Source organism: Protopterus annectens, chromosome 10.part0, assembly GCF_019279795.1.
Source record: "Protopterus annectens isolate FY-2018-M chromosome 10.part0, PAN1.0, whole genome shotgun sequence".
In the NCBI taxonomy this organism is placed as follows: Eukaryota; Metazoa; Chordata; order Ceratodontiformes; family Protopteridae; genus Protopterus; species Protopterus annectens.
The window spans coordinates 1,658,477,490-1,658,491,852 of record NC_056744.1 but is presented as its reverse complement, the minus strand read 5'-3'; the positions used below and the strand labels follow the sequence as shown (position 1 = coordinate 1,658,491,852).

Sequence of the window (14,363 nt, the reverse complement as noted above, 5' to 3'; positions counted from 1 at the left end):
AGAAGATAGCTGGGTGCGCAAAACTCAGTATAAAAAGTGTGCAATCCGGGTAGGCACAGTGTTGCTGGGACTGGAAAAAAATGACAATATAGAATCCTTGAGACATGGAAACATTCGTATAATAGGACTAGTCCAGGCTGAAGGGGTGAATAGGCCACCCTGTTGTAGAAGGAAGTAGTAGGCCTGAAAAATCACAAAAATAAATAGGCCAAAAAAAGAGCCATAAAGATGATAGAGTGGACTATTGACGATAAAGAAACATATGCTACTATTGTGATAGAAGCCCAGAGTTTTCAGGCAGAAGATGAGCAAAAAAATACATAAATAAATAAGAGATGAATTAGAGGAAAGAAAAATATTTGCACAAGAAAAAGTGTCAGAAGCATCAAATAAAAAAAATGAGTTAATTAATACAAGAGATTTATGAAAAACATTATATAGACCAAGAAACATTGGGTCATTTGGAAGAAGAAGCAACTGAGGAAATGCAAAAACAAAAAGAACACTATTTGGAAAATTTTTGAAAGTTATAGAAATTAAATATGAACATGGGAAAGAAAGGGGGATCTTTTATGGTGAAATATTTATGCAAAGGAGAAGGCCAAATTAATAGCATGAAAAAGCAGCTGCAAAGATATTCAGAGAAACACTGGCAAAGGCATCCAGATATGGAAAAGTTTACAATATTAAAAATACAATCACAAATAGGGAACATAGAACAAATGATTAGTAGATGTTAAAGAATAGAAGTTGAAGTTACAGAATACCTGTAAGTGAAGGATTTAGTGCAGAAAGACTAACACAGGTTATATCACAGCATGATGGAAAAATAAGTCCCCCAATAAGGAGGAACAGGAGAAACAGGAGGCGCAGGAGACATCTGAAGAAGAAATAAGAACATGGAAAAGAAAAAGAGATTTCATATGGTACAATATTTATGGAAAGGAGAAGGCAAAACTAATCAATACAAAAAGAGCAGCACTAAAGATATCTGGATATGGAAAATTTTACAATACAAAAATAAGAAAACAAAGAGGATTACTAATGCAGAAGTTAAAGAAATAGAAACTGAGGTTACGGATTACCTGCAACATGAAGGATTTAGTCTAAAAATGTAACACTGATAATATCACAGTAAGATAGAGCAATGGATTCCCAAATTAAGGAAAAATCAGTGTAGCAGGAAACATATGATCAGTTGCTATATGAAGATACTTTGGAGGCTTCCCTAGGAAAAGTACAGAAGTTCATTTGGAGTTGCACAGCAAAGGAAGGAATAGGAAACGGTGGCATTCTGATCCAGTTGATGATGTGGAGTGATAGACCAGGGAGTTTTCATATGAAAGAGCAACATATGACACGGGATAAACTTGAAGAGAATGTGGCACAGGAAAAAACTCTGGAACTTTCTGTAGAATGCCCACATGAAATGGAGAACAAAGAATGTGCCCTCATTGTAGAAGAAAATGATCTAAGAGGAGAGTTGCTTGATTTAGTAGAGATGAATAGACATATTAATGTCGCTGAAAGAACTAGATTGCAAAAAGTCAATAAGACCGAAAATGTTAGAGGTTAGTAAAACAAACACTGTAATAAAGACTATTAACAGAAATTCATGTGAGATAACACAAGTACATCAGATATATTACTGTGCAGCTAAATTAATAACAGATAAATTCTTATCACACAAAAAATACAGGGCAATAAGGAAAAGAAAGGGATGAAATCAAATGCCATCAAATAGAAGGATAGAGAAGTGGGAACAGATCAACAAAAAGAAATATATGCGTATTAGAACAGACCGTAATCTATCATACACTATTGCAAATAATAAAGTAAAAATAGCACAGGCAGAAAATCCTAGAAGATATTAAGATAAATATAAAGGAAGGGTACAAAATAAGCAATTAATTGATGACCCAAAAAGTTGTATAGAGAATTGAGAAACAAACCAAAAGGAATACCACCAAAAAGAAGAAATATATATGTTTTGGAGAAATATCTGTGAAGATCCCGTGGAGCTTAATAAAGATGCTCTATGGACAGAAGAAGTGGAAAAAAACAGTAATACATACAAGTGTACGGGCTATGAAATGGGATGAAGTTACAGCAAGAAAACTTGAAACAAAATAGAACAGCTCCTAATTGGAGAAACCTATGCCCAGATACAGTACCTAACTTCTGGTTAAAAGTATTAACGTCTTTACATGAAGATTTAGCTTTGAGTAAGTACTACTTATAAATGCATCTCAAACAGAAACTAACCTGATTAACAACATGAAAATCAATAGTCTTCCTCAAGAGTGAACCTGCAATCTGCCCTAAAAACTTTAGACGAGTAACTTGCCTTCCAGCAATGTATAAAATGTACACTGGAATTGATGCCAAAATAGTTTATTAAAGTAATTTAGAAGAAAACTCAATCATGGCATTAGAAAAAAGGGTAACAAAAGAAAGCTGCATGGAACAAAAGATCATGTGTTAGAGTCTTCTGCCTTTTACAATAATCCGTTATGACTAAGTATGGTGTGGGTAGATTGACAAAAAGCATTTGACAGCATCCTACATTCATAGAGAAAGGAGTGCTTACAGATGTGTAAGATACACTGTGCATTGATTGATGCCAATCCACTTTGCAGCTAAGCCATGATAAAGGACAATTTTTTATTCCAGGGATAAAATTTCAAAGGGGGTATTCCAGGGCGACTCTATCACTGCTGCTCTTTTGTCTTATCCTTGACTTGTTAAGCTGCCTACTTACCAGATTTGGTCATGGTTACAGTTTGTCTACCAGAAAACAACAAAGTGTAAAGATTTCTCATCATCTTTTTGTGGATAATTTAAAACTGTGCACTTCATCAGATGAAGAGCTGAAAGCACAACTGGAAATGGTCAAAGGTTTCTCAGATGATATAAGAATGTCATCTGGTCTTCATACATGTGCAAAAGAAACATGTAAAGCAGGAAAGCTGCAGCATAAAGAAAATATCAGTCTGGAACAGGAATGTGATATAAAGAACTTGAACAGGAGAGAGTGCATTACTATTTGGGAATTGATGAAGGGTCGACAATAAAACATGAGCAAATGTGAACAAAACTCAGTAAGAAATATTTTAGAAGGCTAAAATTAATACCGAAAACAGCCCTAACATCTGGGAACAAAGTCCAAGCTATAAATCAATTTATTCTTCCTGTTCTTATTTATAATTTTGGTGATTGGCTGGCCCCAAAAAATCAGTTTCACAGAAAAAGAAGAAAAATGCTTCATGCAAATGATATATAAAAATCAGTGTATACCATGACTGTATATTCTTTGTTCTGAAGGAGGTATGGGTCTCCTCGAAATTCATTACATGTATAGATCTGCAATCATAGAACTGCATACATATCTGCTGACCTCATCAGATCCAAATATAGTGAAAGTTTTGAAACATGAAGAGAATAGGTCTAAGATGACCTTTTTGCTTAGTTTAGCAGAGGCATGTCAGTGTCAAGCAATAATGGAAACCAGGCCAGAAATAGAGGAAAAATTAGGAAGTAACTGAAAATGCCAAAATGGAAAAGAAAGACTATAAGGAGAAGGATCTGATGAGAAGGCAGGGAAGACATGTGGAAGACACATAAATACAGTTCCAAGCACAGAAAACTCCTGGAACAACCTCATGTCAGTCAGGATCTGATGCAGGAATGACTAAGGATAGTGCAATTTAAACCAAAATATTAATATTTGTGCCTCAGGATAGTGGACTGCATACGTGTTGGCTTACAAAGTCCATTGACCAGATTGGAGAAACAAGCAACTGCACATTCTGTAAAAAGAGCTGGAAACATTCGTACATCTTGTTGCTGGGTATGATACAGTATGGCAGAGGGTCTTTATACTGAAAGGCATAATAATGTGGCAAGACATTTGCATTAGGAATTGTGCAAAAATTGCAGTATTAAAGTAGCTGAGAAGCACTGGAAACATGAACCACAAAGCATTATAGAGAATAATGTTTATATCACATGGATCACCCATTACCAACATTTAAAAAAAAAATAGATGTGTGAAAACCAGAGACAGTAATCCATGAAAAGTAGACAAAAGTAGCATTGATCATTAAAATTGCTACACCCAGTGAGTACAGTGTCTTATGTAGAAAGAGACACAAAGTCATAAAATATCAGGATTTCTGGCAGAAATGAGGGCAGTATGGAAGAACGATGCACAGACAGTTTCAGTAGTAGTTGCAGCAGTAGTAATGGGTCTCGTAAAAAATTACAGTCTTGTTTAGATAGGTTATCGCTATATGAATTGCAGAAGGAGCCAGTTCCGAGCACTTTGTGGGTACTGCAAATACCACTTTTGGTTAACATGAAAGATTCAAACAGTACTAATTTCATGAACTTTAATAGTACTTTGACTTAGGAATGGGGTCCATTCCCATCATGGTATTAGAAACCAAAATGACTTGGAGAAATTAAAATGTGTCATTTTAAGGTAGAAGTTAAATATGTAGATACTAAAGTAATGGAATATTTGGGAAGTGAATAGTTTTGTGTGGAGACTCCAACACAGGCTGTATCATAGCATGATAGGACAATGGGTCCCTGGACTAAGAAGCAGCAGGTGGGGCAGGAGGCATCTGCAGATTTGCCACATGGTAATGTTCTGGAGCCTACTGTTGGAGACTGATACAAAAAGCCACTGAAATTGCTCAGCAAGGGTAGGAGGATGAAACAGTGGCAACTCTGCTGCAGGTAATATTGTGGATTGATAGGCTAATGGGTCCTCATATGAATGACCCACAGATGAAACAGGGTGCATCTGAAGTGGATATGTCACAGAAAGATGTTTTGGAACTTTTTTTTAGAATACTTACAGGAAAAAGGGAACAAAAAGATGCTGTCAGTCCAGAAGAAAATGATGTAAGGGAAGACCTAGTTGTGTATGAGATACCCGTTAGGATAGAGGAAAGAACTGGATTACAGAAAGTAAATAAGACCCAAAACAGGAGACTGGTAAAACAGATGAACACAGTAATCAGGACTGTTAAGAGAAATTTATGTGATGTTACAAAAATAAACAGAATATATTTCAATATATTTTATATTTATATATATTTTATATATATATTTTAATATATATACTTTGTAGGTCAACTAATAGAAATTCATGTCATGTAACAGAAATATGCTGTATTAACATGAGTCTAAACCAATACAGCAAAAAAGGTTACCACAAAAATGTAGAGTTACAAAGGAAAGGAGTGGAACAAGTAAAATGCTGCCATGAAAGCACTGAACAGAGACAACTATAAAGGAGTTAGGAAAAGAAGTATCACTGTTAGAAGAAACCAGAAAAGGGAACAGATCATCTAACATACTTAGAAAGACAGATGTGGTAAAAGCAATGCAGAGTATCAAAACAGACCAAAAGTTATCCTGCACTACTTCCAATAATAAACTAAAATATGCAGAAGAACTTAGGAGATATTTAGATAAAGATGAAGTATAAAGATGAAGTACAAAATAAGCAATTCATTAATGATCCAGAAAGGCTTTATACAGAATTGGGAAACAAAGCAAAAGGAATACAAATACCACCAAAGCAATTGCAGTAGGTATATTTTGGAAAAATATTTATGAAAACCCTGTTGAACATGAATAGAATGGATGGAAAAATTAAAAGAGATGGTAAAGAGCTGTAATGTAGATGATATTAAATAGGATAAAGTAAAAAACATAGAAATTGAGACCAAATTATGAAAATCTCTTCAATAGAAAACCCTGGTCCAGATGCAGTACCCACTTTGGGTTAAAGATATTAACATCTGTACACAATTCAGCCCTGATTGTGAATTACTTGTAAAGATATTAACATCTCTGCACAAAGATTCAGCCCTGATTGTGAATTACTTGTACAGATATTAACATCTCTACACAAAGATTCAGCCCTGATTGTGAATTACTCATAGGCACATCCTGAGCAGACACCAACCTGGCTAACAATAACAAAAAAAATATACTTCTCCTTAAGAGTGAACCTGCAACCCATCCTAAAAACTGTATACCAATAGCTTGCCTTCTAACAACATACAAATCGTATACTGGATTTGATGCAGAGAATATAATCATTGAGAAAATATCTATTATGGCAATAGAATAAAAAGGTAATAAAAGAAAGTCATATGGAACACAGTATAATTTGTTGCTAAATAAAGCCATAAGACAAAGTTTAAAAAGTGGGGGGACATTTAAGTATGGCATACATAGATTACAGAAAAGCATTTAACAGTATCCCACATTAAAGGATAAAGGAGTGCTTGCAGATATACAAGATACACCCTACATTGACCAGTTACATTGCAGTGACAAAGAAATGGTTGAAAACCACTTTGCAGTTAAGCCATGACAAAGGGCAAATTATTATCCCAGGGATAAAAATTCAAAAGGAGATACTACAGGGTGATTCTTTGCCATCACTTTTCTTTTGTTCTTAACACATTAAGCTTTTTACTTACTAGATTAGGCTATGGTCTCAAAAACAAACTGTTTAAAACCTTCTCATGTGCTTTTTGTGAATTATGTAAATTAGTATAGCTCATCATAGGAGGAATTGAAAGCACGACTACAAATGGTTAAACTTTTTTTCAGGTGTCCTAAGAATGACATTTGGTCTTGGTAGGTGTGCAAAGGTAACATTTGAAAAAATGAAAGTTGCAGCATCAAGAAAATGTCAACCTGAGACAGGAGTGTGACAGAACAGCACTTGAGTAGGAAGGATGTTTATATATTTAGGAACAGATGGAGGTTCTGCAATAAATCCTGAACACGAGAATGAAGCTCAGTAAGAAATACTTCAACTAACTATCTACAAATAAAGTTCAAGCTATAAATCAATTTGCTCATTGTGATCTAAATTATAACTTTGGGATGATTGATTGGCCGCAAAAAATATTGAATCGGTTGAGCACAAAACAGGAAAAATGCTGTATGTTTATTAAATAATATATAATAATCAGTGTATACCAAGATGATATATTCCTTGTTCTGAAGGAGGTATTGGTCTCTCAGAATTGACTGTATGTATAGATCTGCAGTCATGCCTATCTGCTGACCTCATCAGATCCAAACATATTGAAAGTTTTAAAACATGTGGAAATGTCCATGATGACATCTTTGCAGAAGCATTTCAGAATCAAGTGGAAATTTGAATCAAACTAGACATAAACAGAAATCAGACAGCAAATGAATGTGCTAAAAACAAAAGAAATATAAAAGGAAAAGGGTCAGATAACAAGGGGAAAAATAGAAAACTCAGAAATGTAGTAGCAAGTACAGAGATCTCCTGGAACAACCTCATGTTGACCAAGATTTGGCAAAGGAATGGTTAGGGAGAAGTGAATTGAAACCAAAACAGGAATGATTATTAATGTTGGCCCAGGATAGTAGACTATGTATACATTGATTTACAAGGGCCATTGAAGACATTGGACAAGCAGGCAAATGCAGGTTCTGTAAAACAAACAAAAGAAAAGGACAAAAGTAACATTGATCATTGAAATTAATACACCCAGTGATTATTGTGTCTTGCGTACAAAGAAATACAAAGACATTAAATACCCAGATTTGTAAGAAAAAATGACAGCAATGTAGAAGAAAAAAACATGGACAATTCCTGTAGTTCTAGGAGTGACAGCACTAATAAAAAAGAATCTAAAATCATTAAATCATATATAAATATGCTACCGATACTTGTAATTCCATATTAACTACAGAATGAGGCAATTCTGAAACAATACAGATTTCAAGAACTTTAAGTATGCCCTGATTTAAGGACAGAGTCCATTTCCATCAAGGTATATAAAAAAAAAAAAAAAGAAAGAAAGAAAAAAGAAACTAAACATTTTGAAAAATGAAATTGAGTCATAATGGAGAGATTGAAATGGGGTCCTAATGAAGAGATGGAAACATCAAGAAAAGGAGACTAAGGTTGGTGGAACTGAATTCATCCTCAAGTGTTGGCAAGTACCTTTACACGTGGACTTTGTTTTAATAAAACTGCACCATGGTAATGCTGATACTGATATAGACTCTATTTTATATATCATGGAGAAAGACAGGTTAGCAAAAGCTACACAGGTCATAGGATAAAAAGTGCCACTTTTGTCATAAGTATTGGTACCAAGACTGGAAAAAAGACTGTGTATAATCCTCAAAAAACAGAAAACAAATTGTGGGTGAAGTAAGAAATGGCAAAACATAAATAAACTAATAGGCCAGGAGGAATAGAGAGAATAGGGTGGAATCTTAGAAGAAAGAGATTATGTATTGTTTCTGTTATGTAACAAACCCAGCAGTTGTACACAGAAGATGTAGAGCAAAAACAGGAAATATATAGAAAGAAAAATATTTGTATCACAAAAACTGTTAAAAGCTGCAAGTAAAAATGTAAGAAATTTACTAGAGAAGATCAGAACCAAACAATACCTAATTAAAGAAACATTAGACCATCTGGAAAAAGATGAAACAGAAAAAGAACAAAAAATAGGATATCCAAATTCGTAGAAAAGGAGCATGAACTTAGAAAAGCAAATAAGATATAATATGGTGCAATATGTATACAGAAAAGAAATCTGAACTAACAAGTATTGCAAGTGCATCTTCAAACTTTCCAGTAAAAGGTAATAAAAAAAACAAAAATGGATTTTATCGAGAACAAACACATTTAGTGATATGAAAAAGTAACAATTAGGAAATCAACTGTTAAACCAGCTTTGAAGAAAAGGGTTTTGTTTGGATACTTTCATGCAGGCAATATCCAAATATGATGCTTTAATAAATCTTCAGAGAGTGGTACAACACATTAGGACACATTTAGAAAAAGTGTAGTATAAAGACATTTTTTAACCTTCTGCAACAGACTAAGTTGAAACATCAGACTACACAGTAGGAGAAGAGAAAGCAACAGCAAAAAGGACACTGTCAGAGAAGAAGGAATTAAAGAAAGATTTGTTTGATTTAATAGAAATGGATAGATACATTAAGATAGATGAAAGAGAAGGCACTTCCAGTAATAGTGGACTGCAGCTGAGTCATGGTTCATCTCTTCCTCAGTAAGTTAAAAGTCGATGGTTTCTTCCCTTTAGTTTTCAAAAACCTCAGTCTTTTGTTGGGAGTAAAAAAAGTTATCGATGTGGAGATGGTCTGTGATTTATTCATGAGAAGCCAAACAGCAGACAAAAAGAAAATGCAGTCTTGATCACCATGCCAGACTCTCTCCACAGATGATTAACATACAATTTGCATACATAATTATGTAACCCCACCCACTCCAATGGAATTGTGGGGTACCAACTTTCAAACACAAACTAAAGAACAGACAACCAAAATATGGCACTAGAGTCCCCATGCAGCCATTCCAATGTCCCATTACCTTGCTTTTTCACCCCATTTACTATAAACACTAATGTGCATACTGCTTTATTTTTAGAATGATTATTTGGATATTATTTTTACATTTTATAGCACAATGCACAAACACTAATAGACATCTGCTAAACAAAGCAATACTGTCTCACAATGAAAACAGACTTAGCATTAAAACTTAACTGCCCTTGAAACTCACATTCATTGAAACAGCATTGAAACCCACACCACATCTAAAAAATTGCATCTGGCCAGTGGTGGATAAAGATTACCTTTGGGCTGTTTTCAGATCATAGGCCCCTTGCACACAAAACAAAAAACAAGAAACATACAAGTGTTCTTCAATACACCTTCCTGACTTTATTAAATTATATTCCTTGTATAATACAGCACACTTGTTAGACTTAGAGCACATTTTAAATTTATTGTTTGAACATTTTTCCAGTAGGCAGTGAAACAAAATGCATGAACCAATAATGACAAAACTGCCGAATTCAGAAAATTTCCATCATAAAAGTCTACTTACACACCCACACACACACTTTATATATATAAATAGAATGACAGTAGTGTAAGCCATGGGCATCTTGCATAGCTTTTTGAAATTATTTTCAATTTCAGTTTTTTGCTTAACTTACTCTGATTTGTGTTATCAGACCAATTCAATAGCTGTACAACAAAATAAACTAGGTGAACTGCATGTTTTAAGACTTCCAATTCTTAGTCCAAGTACTGACAGACCCTCTCCTGTATTCATCCTGAAGCATCAAAACCATCATTGTAATCCAGGTGCTGTTAACTGGCCACTCTTGCTTCTCCACTGTCTGCAGTGCAAAAATATGTGTTTTATCTCGAATGCTGGAAATGTACTGTACTTGTTTAAAAATATTTTCTTATAATGCAGCCAAGAACATAATTATGATTTTCTGTACCTGAATTTGGGTTAATGATATTTTTTGCTCTTTCCACCGAGTCACAAATGCCCTTGTGCTTGACATTTTCCCACTTCTGTTGCATCTGTAGCTACACCCTTGACTTGTTACACCCACATCCTTTAAAAGTACAAGAACACAATACAGTATCAGCAATGCATCTACATACTGTGGGAGTAGAACCCATAGCCTTCTGCATCAAAAGCAGGTATTTAACCTGTTATGCAGTTAACAATGCAAGCAGAGTCAGCATAAGCAGCACTAAACTTTTCTTCCTCTGAAGATCTCAGTTCCTTGTAAAATCCACTCGACACTCAACTGTATCTCTCAAATTTGTAGCACAAAAAATCTGGAAAAAGCCGAAAATTATGGGGGGAGGGACAAAAGCCCAAAAACCAGGGACACATTTTAAACATTGCTTGTATAATTTTGAAAAGTTGCAACAATAAAATGTGTTACCACCATGCTTTTCACTGCCAAGTCTTGAACCCAGGACCCTGTGCACTATAGTCAGAGCAACATACCACTATGCCAAATCAGCAGTTTACTGAAGAATAGAAAGGCTGAAACTTAAATGGCTATCACTTAGTGAATTCAATTCTCACCATAGCTCTCAACCTCTTAGTATAAAAAGCCTGAACAAAGTCAATTATGGGGGAATACAGAATTCAATTCTCACTTCTCTCCTCTCACCCTAGCTTTCAACCTCTTAGCACAAAAAACCTGGACAAAGCCAATAATGGGGGAATACAGCCCCCAAAATTGGGACAAATTTCAAATACTGATGTTATAAACTTAGAAAATTGCTAGAATAAAATGTTTGGTGTTACCATTTATTTTCTGAAGAATATGAAGTCTGAAATTCAAATGCCTGTCATTATTTAGATTCAGTCTTTCACTGAAATTCAGAACACCACAGATTTTATGAAGAACAGAATAAAAATATGAGGCATAGATCTAGAAAGTTTTCAGAAGGGGTGGTGGGTAGGGATGTTAGGCTGTTGTTACCTGTACCCAAAGTGCAAGGTTTAAGCCTGAGTACCTCCTCTAGCCACCAGGTATATTCACCTGGGGTGCAGACACACACACACACACACATACACACACCTCTGCTTTCAAATGAAAATGACTCGCTTTTCCTATCTTTCCAGGCAGCTCGGCTTGGCTCAGCAGCTATCCCTATCCTGTTCAGCAGTATTGAAAAGGGGCCTGGCTCAGCAGCTATCCCTATCCCATTTGGCAACATTGAAAAGTGCTTAGCTCACTCTCAGGCTCAGCAAATCTAGAATAGATATCCCTATCCTGTTTGGCAGCAGCATTCAAAACGCATGGCGGTTATTTGGATTTGAGCAGCCATCAGTCGGAAAATTACATATGTTGAGCTTCAGCTCAATTCTGAGAGGCTGATGGAGCTGACATCATCGCGCACATGATGACGTCAGCTCAGAAAGCCAGGAAATAATTTTTAAAATAAAAGCACTGGGAAATTCAGAAATTAAGGGGTGCCACTCAAGACTCATGGTACCTGATCATTTGGATCCCAAAACTTGGTAAAAACTGAGTAATTCGGTATGGTTGGGAGTTATGTAGGTAACACTGAGCAGGTTTGTCATAGTGGAACACATTTAAAGTTCTATGAAATTAAAGCTAGCTACAAGGAAGCAGTTATGAAACTGAAATCTGCTAGCTCTCTTTTATTCTGTTCTATTTTATATATCATGTAAACCCAATAAATACAAGGGTCTCTTATTCAGGCAACCTGGGATTGTGCTGTCTGGTTAAGTGAGTTGTTCAGAGTCATAGAATAAGCAAATGGAAACTGAAGGAGCCAAACACAGGACTGCAGGATGAAGCTTATTAGTAGCTTCCAGCCTTAATCTTGTGTATTACTTTGCTAGATTTCTAAGTAATATATTGTAAAAGAGAACTGCAATGCTCTATAGTACTGAGAATGTTTGCAAAAGGGAAAAAAAAAGATATGTGAATTAAAATACAGCTGCAAACAATTATTTTGTGTTAGAAAACCTGGTTACTAACCCATGTGCACACTACATTAAATGTGATGTGTTTTGGACTACTCCATTACATTTTTTATTGATGGTTGAGTTTGTTGGAATGTCTGCTGAATATTAAGAAATGTGTTGGTTGGCTGTAATGAAGCTACAGTGTTTGCTGTTTAATATTAATAAGGCTGGGTGTTAGCTGTTGTGGAAGGTATTTAATACTAGTAAGGGATATTGCCTGTAGGGAAGCTGGGATGGTTACTAATATTAATAAGGGATGAGTACTGTCTGTAGTGAAGCTATGGTGGTTGCTGGTTAAAGGAAACTTCACCCTGGAACTCAAACATGTATATTTTGCATTATGTGTTTGTGTTCTCAACTGTTTTTTATGCATTAGAATAATTCACAAAATGGCAGGCATGGGGTCTGAGATACTAATATTTTAGTGGTTTCTTGTTTCCTTCTCAGAATTCATTTTGAGTCCCTTTTATAATACTTATACTAGACATAAGGAAGTGACCGTATTTTCCTAGTCCATTAAGATACAGTAGAAACAGTGTCAATCATAGACATCTTGCCTCTTGACCCTCTGTAGGAGGACTGCCTTCATTTTATTCCTGAATGACCACCATGTACATTCTGTCAGGGTCTCTTACAAGCCATTCAAAGCAATCTTACATCACTGGTCAAGGAAAGTAGCTAAATTCCAGGCTTTTGTAATGATTGACACTTTGTAGTCTTTGTTCTGAGCACTGTCAGACCCTCCCATACTCTTATTGAGATACCAAATCTAGCACTGTAACCCAAAAGCTGTTAACACTTGAAATAACTTCCTCTGCTATTCACTAAGTAGAAAGTTTTTTTAGTTATCCTAAATGTTGGAGAAATATGCTAATGTGCTTGTGTTTTTTTACACTACAGATGTGTAAGATACACTGTGCATTGATTGATGCCAATCCACTTTGTAGCTAAGCCATGATAAAGGACAATTTTTTATTCCAGGGATAAAATTTCAAAGGGGGTATTCCAGGGCAACTCTATCACTGCTGCTCTTTTGTCTTATCCTTGACTTGTTAAGCTGCCTACTTACCAGAATCGGTCATGGTTACAGTTTGTCTCCCAGAAAACAACAAAGTGTAAAGATTTCTCATCATCTTTTTGTGGATAATTTAAAACTGTGCACTTCATCAGATGAAGAGCTGAAAGCACAACTGGAAATGGTCAAAAGTTTCTTAGATGATATAAGAATGTCATCTGGTCTTCATACATGTGCAAAAGAAACATATAAAGCAGGAAAGCTGCAGCATAAAGAAAATATCAGTCTGGAACAGGAATGTGATGTAAAGAACTTGAACAGGAGAGAGTGCATTACTATTTGGGAATTGATGAAGGGTCGACAATAAAACATGAACAAATGTGAACAAAACTCAGTAAGAAATTTTTTAGAAGGCTAAAATTAATACCGAAAACAGCCCTAACATCTGGGAACAAAGTCCAAGCTATAAATCAATTTGTTCTTCCTGTTCTTATTTATAATTTTGGTGATTGGCTGGCCCCAAAAAATCAGTTTGACAGAAAAAGAAGAAAAATGCTTCATGCAAATGATATATAAAAATCAGTGTATACCAAGACTGTATATTCTTTGTTCTGAAGGAGGTATGGGTCTCCTCGAAATTCATTACATGTATAGATCTGCAATCATAGAACTGCATACTTATCTGCTGACCTCATCAGAGCCAAATATAGTGAAAGTTTTGAAACATGAAGAGAATAGGTCTAAGATGACCTCTTTGTTTAGTTTAGCAGAGGCATATCAGTGCCAAGCAATAATGGAAACCAGGCCAGAAACAGAGGAAAAATTAGGAAGTAACTGAAAATGCCAAAACAGAAAAGAAAGACTATAAGGAGAAGGATCTGATGAGAAGGCAGGGAAGACATGTGGAAAACACATAAATACAGTTCCAAGCACAGAAAACTCCTGGAACAACCTCATGTCAGTCAGGATCTGATGCAG

At 35.4% G+C, this 14,363-nt stretch overlaps 1 protein-coding gene across 1 annotated transcript in view; it reads left to right on the top strand.

Moving 5' to 3' along the window:
* Positions 1-11,632, top strand: part of LOC122814385 (zinc finger protein 665-like) — a 124,807-nt gene extending 113,175 nt beyond the window's left edge. Inside the window, exon 4 of the mRNA XM_044086968.1 lies at positions 11,498-11,632. Within this exon, the coding sequence (XP_043942903.1) occupies positions 11,498-11,632 (135 nt within the window). The remainder of the gene's footprint in view (positions 1-11,497) is intronic.
* Positions 11,633-14,363: the final 2,731 nt, after the last annotated feature.